The sequence below is a fragment of the Gadus macrocephalus genome, chromosome 10 (genome assembly GCF_031168955.1).
Source record: "Gadus macrocephalus chromosome 10, ASM3116895v1".
Taxonomy (NCBI): domain Eukaryota; kingdom Metazoa; phylum Chordata; class Actinopteri; order Gadiformes; family Gadidae; genus Gadus; species Gadus macrocephalus.
Window position 1 is genome coordinate 14,840,313 of NC_082391.1, and position 15,692 is coordinate 14,856,004.

The 15,692-nt window shown below is 48.5% G+C and overlaps 1 protein-coding gene across 3 annotated transcripts in view; it reads right to left on the reverse strand.

Moving 5' to 3' along the window:
• enox2 (ecto-NOX disulfide-thiol exchanger 2) overlaps positions 1-15,692 on the reverse strand; it is a 134,156-nt gene that overhangs the window by 8,592 nt on the left and 109,872 nt on the right. For all 3 annotated transcript variants that reach the window (XM_060062720.1, XM_060062719.1, XM_060062721.1), the window contains 5 exons: positions 14,010-14,222; positions 10,751-10,857; positions 6,441-6,561; positions 4,252-4,439; positions 2,224-2,364 (listed from right to left, as the gene is read on the reverse strand). In XM_060062720.1, the coding sequence (XP_059918703.1) occupies positions 2,224-2,364; positions 4,252-4,439; positions 6,441-6,561; positions 10,751-10,857; positions 14,010-14,222 (770 nt within the window). The remainder of the gene's footprint in view (positions 1-2,223; positions 2,365-4,251; positions 4,440-6,440; positions 6,562-10,750; positions 10,858-14,009; positions 14,223-15,692) is intronic.

Consider the following 15,692-nt stretch of genomic DNA (forward strand, 5'->3'; position numbering starts at 1 on the left):
ATGATAGCAGCTACTGCAGTTGCAACACAGTTAAGTACTATAATACAACACAACACAATACAATACAATGTACAATGGTGGCCAGAAGGGGGAGGGTGGCTATGCAGAGTCGAGGTGGACCCTGAACAGGGGAGTCTCAAGTCTTTTTCGGAAGATAGTGAGTGACTCTGCGGTCCTGAGAACAGCAGGGAGCTCAGACTGAGCAACCAACCTGACTTCTGTTGAGAATAAGTAGCTTCAACATGGAGCTGTTTAGAAGCTCCAGTCGGATTTGTTTGAAAAAAACCCTAGAATGTCCGAGCTGAGGCGCCTCACACACATGCACTCTAACCCTGCACCCATCCGTAGCTTCACGCTGTGGGTCATGTGGGAAAGGGAACCGGGATGGATACACCGGGAATTCTGGACCGTCAATCGTAAAACCCTGCCTAGATGTAATTGAATCTGCGATACTTTTCGGGTGATCCGATAACAATATCAACACAACCTCATTTTGCTTGCAAACATGCTCCTTCTTTTGAAGAACAGCTTGAAACCAGACAGGATGTGAACTAAGGGAGCTCCTCCAGTCCACGGGTTTGATGGCGGCTGGGGTCCATATGTGTTTGGACCATATTTCCGCCATCTGCTAGACCGTCCCCATTGCTCTGCCATGTGTGAACGGGTGCGAGACGGACTCCGGAACACGGCTGCATGGGTGGATAGTGAAAATCCCTAGCGATGGCAGAAAGGTCATCATAGGAATTTACCGGGAGCTATGTTTGAAAGGGGCTTTGGAACCGAATGTTGGATAAAAGGAAAAAAATATCCTGACCAGTCTTTATTTTAAAACGAATCACATAATATAATGATTTCACCCTGAGAGTTTTAGATCCTTAAATGGCAGGAGCCATTCGGATGCCCTGCAGTCAGTTCATTACAACTTCAGCCGGCAGAACGTCTAAGGAGGCCCACAATTTCCTGCGTTGAATATGGAGGGACGGGCGGTGTTTGTGGGGGAACAGAGGTTATTAAAACTTGTTCGATAAAAACGTAATTCGTTTGGGGAAGTACACTGCTTGCTCACAAACAAAAAAAAACGGCGAGACAAGCCATCAGCGCAGAAACATGAGGATCATCCGAATTTCAATTTCCTTTCTTCGCAGGCTGTGGCGGCGTTTATATCCATATCCTACCCCTTGTGCAGCCAACACAATTTCTGTCACATTGAGTAATTCTAATATATGTGTACACCCTAGGCTAGAGTGCAAGCCGCGCTGACTAAAGCAGAATGACACTGAATCACATTAATGACTAATGGTTTTAAATGTGTCTTTTGCTCCCCCTTTGCCATGCAGTGATACAGGCGGAATTATGCGCAAATATAATTTTGTAGAGCCACTTAAATCCCAAAAAGCTTTGATATCATACTTTTAATGGAGAAGGACCGGGGACACTTTGAAAGGGTGCATCCCGTGTATTTAGACTGAGTAGATTAAAGCACTTGGCAGCTAATATTGCCGTCGTGATTGACTCCACAAACGAGGCGTTTGTGACGATACCTCCTGCCATCATTGTTTTTAATGGCAAGGCTGCTGTCGCGCTGAGAAAAGGTGGGAACCTGTGATTGTTAGCACTGCAGAAGCTTCCATCCCTGTTCAAATCAGATATTTGGATACGAGTGCCATAAAACACCAACCTCCAAAATACCACAAAGAGATTCGGTACAAGAGTAAATAAACTGCCTTTCAAAAATGGGGACAGGTATTTTGACGGCCACCTTGATCATTTGCAAGTGGTGGTTTGCCGTCGTCCGAAAGGCATTGTGTCTGTGGTGACTTTGTAACGATGACTCATCCCATACGCCTTTGACTATGAACAACGCGGTCCCTCATTCCCTGAATCCCTACGTGGGCTGGCCAATGACATTCACTATGCTTTCCCAAAAAAGTGTCTCCCTGTTAACTCCACTTGAAGAGCTGCACTAATTATCCCAGTGTGTGTGTATGTGTGTGTGTAAACGTTTGTGTGTGTTCATTTGTGTCTGTGTACTTTTGTGTGTGTGGGGATGTGTGTGTGCGTGTCTGTGTGTGTGTACATGCGTGGGTGCGTCTCTGTGTGTGTATTTTTGTGTGTGTGTGTGTGTGTGTGTGTGTGTGTGTGTGTGTGTGTGTGTGTGTGTGTGTGTGTGTGTGCGCGCATGCGTGCATGCTTGCCTCTGTGTCTGAGTGTGTGTGTGCTCACCACAGGGCTGGGGGGGGCGTGGAGGTTCTGGATGCCCTCCTGCAGGGTGAGAACCTGGTTCTTCATCTGCTGATTGTCGTCGGTGCTCTTCTCCAGCTCCGCCTCCCGCTGCTTCAACTCATCCCTCATCTTCAACAATTGCTGGGAGAAAAGAAGGAAAACATCCACCGGGGGGGTGAGTTTGCGCCGTGCACCGCTGAGTTCCAGTAAGGTGGTGAGTTTCACGACACAGCCTGCTCACACACACACACACACACACACACACCGCATGTTACTCTGCTGCTAGCCTTTGGTTTGGCAGCCGCTCCACCTCCCACCAGAAGCCGACACTGTGATAATAGTGTGGGTTTTCACCCACGCCGCGGCGATGTAAAGTTGGCGTCAAGGGTAGCGCTTTTAAAAATCATGTATAGGAGGAGAAATGTTAAAGAAATAGAGCTTGAGCTCAGCTTTGACAGAGTCAACAATAAACGTGAGGAGAATGCCGTTGAGCTGGTAAGCCCTCCTGGTGAGACACATCCACGGTGAGACGGAAAAGTCTTGCCTTAAAGCTAAAAACGCAGCAAGACATGCGGGGCGCCAGGGATTACGACGTGTACTTCATGTGCCAAAAGCAACCAATTACAGAACTCCTTTATGCCTCTTAGCATAGTCAACTATACTATAATTAGAAAAAAAAAAAAAGGGAAAAGGAGGCCAACGCTGTTTGGATAATATTCCACCGTAGCGACATGACACAACATGAGGTCCCAGCATTTAGAGTTATTCAATCTTGGCATTTTCCATTTGGTTTAACCATCCATAAACAATACCCCAGGTTGAGAGCTGGGGAGAGGTAATTACTTTCGCTGAGCAGAAATGCACAGCGGGGGGGTAATGGATTCTCTTCTTCTAAACATGAATCGATCATAATTCCTATTAGCCGTCCCTGACACCGAACTCGGTGGAGGGAGACGAAAAATATACAGAGAAAAAAAAAAAAAGCTAATCGGTACCGTATGGAACGGTATCCAACAAACAACGTGTCGGGATGGGGGTTTGCTTTGGTCTCAATCGTGATCTTTAGTCGAAACACAACTGTAAAATGATTCATGTTTTTTTATGTGTAACCGTAAACTAGATTTTATCTGGGGGTTACTCCGAGGGAGTCTTGGGGAAGAGAGCTCGGACATAAAGATTTCCCCTGAGATCCATTATCTGCTGTGTGGCCGCTCTGTTGTGTGACAACACTTTGCGTCTCACACACCGCCGAGGTCCAGCAGGAACAGTGCCATGGACGCCCGGTGATTCGGTAACGATTCAGCCAACGGTGTCTTTCTTTTGCATGCTATACCTTTCCGTGTTATTTGTTTTTTGGCCTTTGCCCGACGGATTGCATGGCTGATCGAATCGGCCATTTACTGCCTGCTATGTAGGAGCAGGAACATGCATCTCTGTCTCTCTCAAGGTCTTCATGTGTGTGGGTTTTAACTGGCCATTAGAAGGCACTAGTCGCTGCTCACGGCAGCTGTGCCATTCCCCCTCTTTTGCTCGCGTAGCACTGTGAGGTTCTCTGTAAAGGGCTGCTCAATGCAATGACACAGCAGCTTTTCATCCCGAATGGAAGACTGCTGGTTGACCTCAGTGACATGAATTTCTAAATTAAAGTACACCGTGTCTGGAACTGGCTGCGTCTGCACGTGTGTGTGTGTGTGTGTCGGTGTGTGTAGGTATGTGTGTGTGTGTGTGTGTGTGTGTGTGTGTGTGTGTGTGTGTTTCTGTGTATACGTGCCTGCAGTTGAGAGGCACAGAAATAAAAGATTAATACTAAAAGTGAGGAGTATGTTTTGATTCATTAATACTGTTTGTGTCTATGTTTGTGCGTGTGTGTGTGCCTGCATGCGAAAAATACATGAATAAATGATAAACAGTAAAAGCGAGGAGCGTGTTTTGATTCATTAATACTGCTGGTGCGTTTGCGTGTGTGTGTGTGTCTGTGTCTGTGCGTGCGTGCCTGTGCGTGCCTGTGCGTGCGTGCTCATGCCCCACCTTCTGCATGCCCTGTAGCGCCTGCTGCAGGAAGCTGAGCTGCTGGGAGTGCGTGGTGTCCTCCTCGCTCCTGATTGGCTGGTTCTTGCCCTGCTCCTGTTTGAGCAGCTCCACCTCGTTCCTGTAGGCGTCCAGCTGGCAGCGCAGGGAGTCGTTCTCCTCCTTCAGCGTCTCCACCTGGGACACACCTGGGGGGCACACGCGTTACCCTGTCAGACGCCCCCTGGTTCAGCGCGCTCGTACGCGGACGCAACCGGCAGCCGCGAATCACTCTGGGTCTTGGCCGCGCCGCGTTTGGTTATTGGTGGTGGACCTTTAAGGGCTGGCCCCCCCCCAGCGAGGGCCCCGACTCCTGTGGCGTCGTCTGGGTTTTATTAACTGAGCGCCCTTCTGTCGATCATGATCAAAAGGTAAACACCACGCTGGGTTTTGGCTTCTCCGGCTGGGCCGTAGGAATTCGAATTATATCGGAGCAAATAGTGGTTTAATCATGCAGTGTTATTTTTTCTAGAACAGTAATAATAATATTTCTGTTTTCAATATGGGATTTTATTGGAGTTGCTGTTGTGGGCTTTTTACAAGTGCACTGTGAAGTCTGCGTCTCAACGATTGTTGGTTTGTCCCTAAAAGACGATGTTTGTGTTTTGAGGGTCTCAAAACTTGTCGTCATCCCTCCCTGTACCCCCACAGCCGACCAGACAGCCTCACCCCTAAAGTACGGCAGTGGAGACGGGCAGAGATGGTTCTGGACTGAATAAACAGCCTGTGGGGGCTGTTCCGTAGCACTGCTCTGACCCCTTAAAGGGGGGCGAGCAGACAGTGGGTATTATTAACACCGGGTCCCCACTGAGCTCCACAGATGTCCTGTATCATCAGGCCGGCCTCCTTCTGTGGGCCTGAGAGGAGGCACTTTGGGCAGGAGCGATGGGCTGACGGGCTGGGAGATGAGGCCTGGCTGTGTCTGTGTATTCCTGAGGGCTTTGTTTTATATATATATATAGCATATATCTTTTTATATATTTATTTTGATGTCTTTTTTTTTTCTGAGCTGTCAAAGAGATGCACATTGTGTAAAGAAAGTAAAACCCCACTGTTGACCAACCAACACAGTGTGTGTTTTACACACAGTGTGTGTATGTGCGTGCATGTTTCGGGTCAGAGGCATTGATCTGAACGCCTCATCAGAGTCACACGGGCAAGTCACCCGCTTTGCAGGATTCCCTCCGCCTTGGCTTCCATTATCCACCCGTGTTGTGAAACACGCACACAGTCATTGACCTTAAGCTGTGTGTGCCTCCACCCCTCACCGACCCAGCCCCACACACCCCTCGGATTGACAGTTCTTCATCCATAAATCGCTTGACTTAAAGCACAGATGCTGTTTTCTAATGTTTTGCAGCAGGGCTGACTGTGGCCGGTCATGCATAGAGGTTAAAGAGCGGGTGTGAGAAGCTGCCGGTTGAAGCAAAATACCAACAAGTATCATAATTACACCCGTCCCCTCAGCCAATTGTGGGACAGTGTGACAACATGACAGGTTTCTGACAGCGATGGTAATTACCGTTATCCAACAGTCAAGGCACTCGAGAAGGGGGAATCGAGATGTAGAAGACTGCATTTAAATACATTTGCATGCTGATTAGAGGAACTGGCAATTAGCGAACGGCTGCGATCGGGCTGATTAAAAGGCAGAAAGTAAAGTGTGAGATTACAAAGCAGAGTATAGGTAATAACGGATGGCCACCTGCATGGGTGTTGGGGGGGCTCTGTGTCCCCCACTCTGAACCCCAGAGGAGGGGGGCCACTGTCGACGTTGACTCCGCCGTTAAGTTCTGCTGCTTCGCCGGACACGACCACAGCTTGCACGGCTCGTCAGCAATCCGACCCCCAAGTGTTTGCGACAGGAGTCGTGCGTCTGCTCGCACGACTGCGCTCGCTGAGCACGCGTGTGTGTGGAAGCGCGGCAGCCAGCGGGGAACCATAGGAGCGGCGACTTGTGTGCGCGTGTCGTGTGCTTTCCGCGGTAATGTCCGGCCATTAGCTCGTCAGACCGCGAGGCGGTGCGGAGCGTCTTGATGCATCCTCAACGAGTCTTCACACGGCCAGACAGACAGCCTGGCTGGCTGAACGGTACGTGCTCTCTGCGCGTTAATGGGCTGAGAAGGGGGGCTGTGATGAAGGGGTCGTACCTGGGTCCTCCAGGTCCTTGCCGTCGGCGAGGTGGGAGCTCTCCATGTCGTCGTCCGACATCTCCATCTCCTCCTCCCGCCGGATGCCCATCAGCTGCTCGTTGTGCATGTTCCTGATCTCCTGGAAGACACGAGCACAACGACACAGGCGTTGCCATGACGATCGTAGTGAAGTGCCCCCGGGGCGATTTCGTTGTCGTGTGCGGGAAACACATGCACTTGTAAAAGGAGAAATAAACAATTAAAATCACGTTGCAATAGTTTCTTTCCCTTGGCATCTCGGTAGCTTACGTTTGGAACTCATCATCATTACGAAACCAGTTTCACGTATTTGTATCCGCAGGTAACGCGGCTTTTTAATGCAACGCTTTTGCTGCTAAAAACAGAAGAGGGCAGAGCGGCAACGGAGGAACGGTGAAACCCAGGGCTGTGGACTCCTCCACAGAGTCTCCTCCCTGAGGCATGGCCAAAGGCCACTGAGAACCACGCGCTGAGCCTCAGCTCAACGCTTTGTACTCCAAAGCAGCGCAGAATCGTGCATCTGCAAAAGGAACCGGGCGCACCGAGCCCACAGGGGGGCTGCGAGAGGTGTGCGTGTGTAAGGCACACGTCTCCCCAGCGCAGCGTTATCCACGTCTTTCTTGATCTTCCGTGAGGTGTGCGCGGTCAGGGCTCTCCCTGTGGTTTCTCCGGTGCACAGCGCCACACTAACAGCCGCTGCAGCCAGACAGGCTGGACCGACCCATGGGGGGCAGCCGGCCTGATTACAGCCCAGAAACCAGCCCCGAAAGATCAGTCGCAAGGCGATATTCCCTCCATGGCCGTGGTCCCCGAAACCATCTGTGTGTTACAGCCCCCCCCCTCGCCCCCCTCCCCGACCGCACACACCTAAAACCTCGGATTTGGCAACGGATCTCCAGACATATCACCTAAAATAAACCTTGCTGCTGTGTCTGGGTGAATCAGGAGATAAAGTGCCCAGGGGTACACATACCCCAGCCAATGTGTGCGTGTCCCTCCATGAATTCGATTGCCCGTGGGCAGAGGGTAATCATGCGATGCATTCTAAACTCAATACTTTGCCTCGCTTCCTCTATGGGGCTTGCACATCGTGTCCTCAAAGAGCAATGGACTCCTCCATTTTGGAAGCAGAGGAGCATAGGGACGCTACGGCTAGTAATAGTGTTGTCATTATGTAGTAATTCATCGTGAATTCGTTTTTCATGATAGGGAGATATTATTGTGTTTGAAACAGCCACAATGTTTCTAATGCGAGAGATGGTTCAGCCTACGTTAAGGAGGTATCTCAACGTTTGTATAGGATTTTACATTACTACCTCACTCGCTCTAGGCATCACAAAATGGCAAAGTATCGCCAACCACAAAAGGATCCTGAGATCCATTGTGACGTACAAGCCCTATACATATAGGGGAGACCCTGTGTGCTGCTGCAGGGCCAGATAGCAAGACTGCAGTGCTACACCACTCTAATAGATGGCTCACACACACACACACACGCACACAGAGAGCGAGAGAGCGAGAGAGAGAGAGAGCGAGAGAGAGAGAGAGCAAGAGAGAGAGCAAGAGAGAGAGCAAGAGAGAGAGAGAGAGAGAGACTCCCACGCACACATCTGCAAGACAGCTAAATCTACCCATAGAGAAAAGCATTAGTGTACACGTGTTGAAACTAATCAGGAGCGGGATATGGGGGGTGGTTTTGGGGGGGGGTGTCCCAATAAAATAAGAGAAATATCAGCGCTGATGGAAACTGAATAGCTAATGGAGCACAAGAAGAAAAAAAAGCCTAAAACCTGGCCAAGAGTAAACAACCACCCAACCATCTGTCCACTGACAGTATCACCCAGAGCAACTGGCAGAGGTCAGAAAGGTATACACACACTGCCTTCTAGGACATACACACACAGGCTTTTATACACACGCACATACAGAAACACACTAGCTTTTGAGCACACACCCTTGGTTTGAGTGCACTCACGCAACACACGCACGCACTCACGCACGCACAGACACACACACACACACACACACACACACACACACACACACACACACACACACACACTAGGAGGAGGCAGCAGTTGTGTGATTCTGCTGTTGAGCTGGCTGCTGGGCTAGCCTCCCTCCTCCTCTGGTCTCCAGCTCCGGGCCAGATAATCACGCTGCATATAAAATATGAGTGAGCAGAACGGGCCTCTTTCAGCGCCATGATAAACTGCAGCTTGACAGTCACACTTTATCACCTGGGCTCTTTTGAGGCCACAACACTGTGTCGGGGAAAAGGGAGCTGCGACTTTTAACTCTGACGGAAATTAAATTAGCAGTATAACTTTCACAAGGCGGGGGAGAAGGAATGTCCTTGGCTCGCAGTGGGGGCGCGGGATTCTTCTGCGGTTTGGGTTGTTTTTCTAGAAGGTGAAGGCGTATTTACGCTGCATGCGTACGTGTGTCGTCATGCCGTTTTGTGTCGCCAAGGCTGCCGCCATTGCCCATTTGGACATAACGGGAGAGCTCCCTGGCAACCCTGATTCTGCCCTGCAGCCCATGAGCAATGGCGATTTGGTTTCGGTGCTCATTCTCTATGTTCAATGGTGTTGACCGATTGTGCTGCTATCTACAATGTAGTTGTTTAGTCGTCACAAACTAGCAGGTAGAGGTTTGCAATGCCGGTTTGCAGTAAGCTGAATACGTTGTGGCCGTAACCCAGAATTGTATCAGATTGTATCTTATTCGTACCAACACGCAAAGATTGGAAAACATGCAAATGCGTTTCAACATAATGTTCCCTCGTGATGTGCATTAACTAAAATGCACATTGGCAAATTACATGCGTGATGACAAGGTAGACTTTCACCTTCCTATCACACATATAATTATTGTTCATGACCTGCGTGGGCAACCGCTGGCTTATTATGGCTGTTACTTGGAACCGAATAACATCTATGTTCATCATGAGAAGGCAACAGCAATTTTATTTTTTCCAGTACATTATGTTCATTACTCACGTCCTCATATTTCAGCTACTCAAAAATGACAGAGGTAAGGCAGAAGCCATACCATATGCCCCTGGGCCACATACCTTTCATTAGGGTTATGTTTTGCTTCTTCTGAGTGGGCGTGTCTTTGTGTGTGCAAGTGTGCGTAGGTGCATGTGTGTGTGTGTGTGCGAGTGTGTTTGTTTCGGTGTTGCTGCTTCATTCATTAGTATTTGTGTGTGTGCGAGGTTGTGTGTGTTTTGGTGTTGGTGCTACATTGGCAATCATAGTTGTGCTGTATTTCATGTGCAAGAGCCCAGACTGTTGATTAAACTAAAATGTAATATTCTCCCCACCGCAGATGCCAAAGAAAGCAGGAACTTACCGATTCGATCTGAACAGACCTTTTGATTGAGGACAATGCCCATCACCAACATACCCCAAATTACACATCATCATGCTGATCAACACACAATTTGACTGAGACAATATCTCAATCTCTTAAACAAAAATGAAACAACACACATCTTGTGAATATCAATTCATTAAATTACATCCATTAATGAACCTTAATCAAATTCAGACGACGCCTTTCAATGTATGGGGTAAAATTTTTAAATATATCGGGTTAAAAGTAATAGCTTCCCTAGAAGAGAAAGAGCGATAGAGGATAAGAGAGAGCACGAGAGCTAGATGGAGAGACGGATGGATGGATTGATTTGTTCGAGAAATAGCTGCAGAGGGGAGAAGAGAGAAGGAAACGTAGGACTAGGAGAGCAGGAAGGAGGAGAAGCAGGTTGCAGGATTACCTGTTGCTGGAGACTGTTAGCGGTCGGACACTCACCTAGAGGCGTGTCCCTCTTCACAGGGTGCTGGGGTGTGAAGGTGAGGGGAACAGAGTAAAGAGAGAAGGGGGAAGGCCTGTATCGGGGGCACACTGGATCTTACACTTATTGGCTGGGGGTCTCGGCGGCCCCACCCTTGGCGTGGAGGAGGGGGGGGGGGGTGCTTCATCCGAGGTTCATCGTAGCACTTACTGTTTCTAACCAAGTTCACGCCTGCAAAGCTCAGTCCTAGCCATCGCTCCGTCACCCTGTGCACTCTGAGTTTCGTGGTGCTTAAGGTCTTAGTCAACATATCAAGAGTGCCGTGCAGCGCAGGAAACTTTGTCACAGGGGGACATCACAAGAGAGGGTAGTAGATAACGTGTTCAGGGGTAAACACCACACACAGTGTGTACGGTCTAGTGGACCGTGAATAAAGGTCGTAAATAAGTAATCATAAATAGGTCAATAAAGAAAAGTATAGAATACCAACCTCGGCTTGCTTGCGCCACACGTCCAGGTTCTTGCGCTGCGCTTTGGAGAAATGGTCCCATGCCTTTTGTTTGGAAGCGGCTTGGAATACAGACACAATCTGTTCAACTGTGGCAGGAGGCAAGGGAGGACCAGAGAGCATTCAGAGAGAGAGAGAGAGAGAGACAAAGAGACAAAGAGAGAGAGAGAGAGAGAAGGAGGAAGATCGAGACAGAGTGAACAGAGGTAGAAAAAAAGGGTAGAAAGAGGGAAAGAGAGACAATGAGATATAGGGAGAGTGAGATAATATGAGACGTAGAGAGAACGAGAGTGAGATTGAGAGAGAGAGAGAGAGAGTGAGAGAGAGAGGGACAGAGAGAGAGAGATTGAGAGTGAGAGTGAGAGTGAGAGACAGAGACAGAGACAGAGAGAGAGAGAGACAGAGACAGAGACAGAGAGAGAGAGAGACAGAGACAGAGAGAGAGGAGAGAGAGAGAGAGAGAGAGAGAGAGAGAGAGAGAGAGACAGAGACAGAGACAGAGACAGAGACAGAGAGAGAGAGAGAGAGAGAGAGAGAGAGAGACAGAGAGAGAGAGAGAGAGAGAGAGAGAGAGAGTGAGAGTGAGATAGACAGAGAGAGAGAGAGAGAGGGAGAGAGAGAGAGAGAGAGAGTGAGAGTGAGATAGACAGAGAGAGAGAGAGAGAGGGAGGGGGAGAGAGGACAGGTGGGAAGGAGCAGAGTCAGCTAGGGACGCAAAGAACTGCATCTGTTTTTGTGTGTTTGTGTCTGTGTGTGTGCGGGTAGTTGTGGGTATTGCGTGGTTGTCCGTGTGTGCGTGTTGGTGTGTGCGTGTGTGTGTGTGTGTGTGTGTGTGTGTGTGTGTGTGTGTGCTCGAGTGTCCTCTACTTACCAGCTGATGCCAGTGCATCACCTCCGTTTGGTTGGCAGGGGAAAGGTTTCCATGCAGAGAACGTATCTAGCAGCGCAACACGCGCGGTGCACAACACATCTACTCGAGTGAACAGCAGTGAAAGTGCACCACTTAATACTGAGCCGAGCAGAAGGCAGTCAACTGGATGGACAACAGATGGAATACCCGGCAAACATCTCTCCGCAACGCTCACGGCCACACCGGGAACGTGCCGGAACGTCTCGACACTTGTTTCGGTGAAACTTATCTTTTCAAACTTCGGGGGGAAGCTAATATCTCAACAATTATGGAAATAGTAATGACGTCATCCGGATCCGGCTCCCTACGTTTCTTGCCGGAAAAACCTCAACGTATCGTGTGACACGGAAACGAATCCCGTATTACAGTAATAAAAAGCTCCTTCCTGTAAACTGGGTTTTGCACCAGCCGTAGCCACAGGTTGTGAATGGCTTGTGTATTTCCAGAACCGTACACGTTGCTGCATTAAAAAAAACGGCAACGATAATGAGAAACTCTGGTTCCTCTGTCTCCTTCCGGGGCTGTGTGTGGTGAAGAATAGGAATGTCTGCTCCGGGTGGACTCGGCGGGGCACCAGCCATTACCCTCCACACTGTTTCCTCAGCCGTCTCATTGTACAATGAGGACTGTATGGATTCCCTGCTAGCCTCCCGGCCACTAATGCACACGACGGTCAATAGGAGAGCCATAGAGGTGGTCTCGGACTAAAGTCTGTGTGTGTGTGCGCGTCTGTGTGTGTGTGCGCGTCTGTGTGCGTGTGTGTGCGTCTGTGTGTGTGTGTGTGTGTGTGTGTGTGTGTGTGTGTGTGTGTGTGTGTGTGTGTGTGTGTGTGTGTGTGTGCCTTGTGTGTGTGCCTTGTGTGTGTATGTGCTTATGCTTGTGTGTGTGAGTGTGGGGGGTTAGAGTGATGTGAGGGAACAGTACAGAGATCAATAGTGTCTTCCCAGAACCCTTTAATTTGATGTTGCCAATCGATGCTTAAGGCAGAGCCAAGGCAAAAAGCTAGGGGGCTAAGGACAAGCTTTCACTGAGGTGAATGTGGTGTGTATTCGGTGCTCAGTGGTTTACTGTGCAGGACGCTGGCCTACGGTAAAGTTGTACATTTTCTTAAATTCACGGCTGGGGACTGTTGGCGGGCAGATTAAACGAACGGCACAAAAAACACCTACGCACTATTTCTTTCAAAATCCATTCTGAGAAGGCAACGGCGTCAGCAACATTTTCAGATGCTTCTGCCCTTATTATGGTTGCTCTTAAGATTACAAAGCCAGAGCAGATGGGCGCTGGCATTGTCCCAAACACGAGTACAGTGACAGAACTAAACAGACCCCAGGCTGGTAATGGTGATTTGTGACTATGGTGACAGCTTCCACGTACGTAAGGGCTAATGAGTAGTGAGGAAGAGTTTACTTTATCCAAACAATAAGAATACTGAACATGGATGTCCTTCAACTAGGAATGAATATCTGAGTGAATTTGATACGTTACATTCAATCTAACCTATTACCGATTTGAATCACAACTCTAATTAATGTGACGATTCCAAACAACCAGAAAATAAAAATGAATTGTTAAATAGGCTTTTTAAGTTGCTTTTTTAGAGATCAACAGCCCTTAAAAAAGATCTGCCATCACAAACTATTCCGGGACAGACTGGGAAGCAATTAAAGAGTGTAAGCTAAATAAAAAAAGGAGGCCAATGTGAATATGTGGTGATGATCCTGCTTTGACTTAATGGGAGCAGATAGGACGACTGGAGAGGCAACACACTTACCTTCAGAACTGGCCTCCTCCACATGCTTCAACAGAGACTCGGGCAATCACATAAACACAGCTTACGACTAACCAATCAACTTCCCAAGAAGAAGTTCTTTTAATTATCATAATCACAGAGTATGAATGCTTGAGATATTTATATTTGCATTATGTGTGCGGTAAAGTTAGAACCTAATGCCTTTTTAAACGGCAATTTGATTTCTCAGTTGTTTTGTTCACAGGGTGTACAGTTAGATAAGACACGTTGCAAGACTGTCTACTATACACTTTGCTAATCAAGCAACCTCTATAATGATCCGATGTGCTATGTAGTTCTAATAGCCTGCGAAATCCTGAGCCAGCAAACCCTGAAGCCAGCTTTCAAAGTAATTGTTGGCCTATTTCTAAACACTGAACGTAGAGGGTCTAAATATTCAGTCTCCTTCTCTTGACAAGCGAGTTCAAGACTGTATTTTTTAGTTAAGTGCATAGCCTTAGCCTCCTGCGTGTGAATGGCCTGACCAGTGAAGCAGAGAGAGAGAGAGTCAGAGAGAGAGCGATGGAGGGAGAACTCACATTGACCCAGTATCCCAGACAGGGCCGTCTTGAACTTCTCCTTGGCCTCCTCCATCTCCTTCTCGTGGGTGCTCTTCTCCCCAAGCAGCCGGCGGATGTGGCTGTTGGACGACTGGATCATGGAGTAGAAGTTGTTGGCGTTGCGGCGGTTGACCTCGCCGCGCTCCACCCAGGTCAGCAGCACTCGCACCGCGTCCGGGAACGACCCGTCGTCTGGCCGGGGCGGGAGGAGGAAGAGGAAGAGGAGAAAGCGAGGAACGGTCAGCACATCAGGGTTTTCACAGCGTCTTTACGCCATAGGCGGCCGCCTAAGCAACAAATGTCTGCCGCCTTAACTACTAACTTTTTTTAAAATATTATTTAAAAGTATAAAATAATTTAAACTTCAATCACTCTCTGTGTATAAATCAGGTTGCAGGACAACAGTCTGACAGCCTGCATGAAAATAAGCTTAAATGGTCCAACTGTAAAATAGTGTGTGCGTGCGTGCAGTTCGGGCTTTTCTTGAGAGGATATCTGGAGTGAATTGTTCCTGGAGAGAAAAAACATGGAACGCTGTCGGCGGAAAGTTCTAGTTTGTTCTGCTTCTACGCACGGGGACACTGCCAATTACACCTACGATGGGATTTTAAAAATAAAAGTGTATAAAAGAGTGTAAAAATAAAATATCGGTAACTGTACACCTGTTATCCCTGTACAGCTATCTCACAAAAAAAGTACAGAAAGTGAGACGGAGAAATAAATGCCACTCTGGGTGAAACGTGAACACTGGCAGTTTAAAGAGAAAGCCTTATAGATGAACGGCTTCTCGATATAAACAGACTGCGCTGAGTGAGAGGGATGGAGAGAGACACACCGGGGGTGGGGGGAGATGGCGAGAAAGATGAAAGCACATGAAAGCAGCAAACAGGTGAATTGGCTGAAGAGTGACTGCAGGGCTTGTTGCCATCACAACGCAAGTAGGGGTATTGTTCAAACATCCGCTGGTCTGGGATGTGCATTTAGAAAACTGAAACCGATGTTTCTGCCGAAATAAAGGACTCTGAAACAGTTAACTCTGCAGCAAAAAAGGGACAATGTAGACGGTCCATAGCACTATAGCGCTCTCTCTCTCTCGAAGCTCACAGTCATTAGCCAAGAGCATTCTTCGTGGGTAACAGCACTCTGTTAAGAGTTATTTTACACCATGGCCTCCCAGCTGGGGCTGGAGAGAGTAAGCGAAAGCCCGCGGCAGATGGCCGAGAGCGATTGAGTCCTGCTCCCGTTTTCGTGGGGGTGGCGATCCTGTCCGAGGGCCCTGGAAGTGTCATTGCTAATTAATGGAAAACTTGGGTTTCCCAGCCAGAAAGCTGTTACCAGAGGCGAGCGGGAGAGAGGGGGAAAGGGAAGGGATATCTGGGGATATGATACTGGAGGCGGCTGACAAAACGGATGAAGGCAGAGGCCACAGGAGAGGTATTGGGCTCTTTTGTATCAAGCATTAGCCACCAATTTCCAGGATGTTTCTTTTTGCACACTTCCCCCATCCAGGTGTTTTCCAGAGCATAACTGAAGGCAGATGTGGAGTGGACACACTGGCAGTGAGGAGCAGATTACGTGTAGCTTTTGTATTATGGCAGACATTATTATAGAAGCCTAATTATTAATCCATAACTCTGAGACTACATGCTGTTTTTTTTGTTT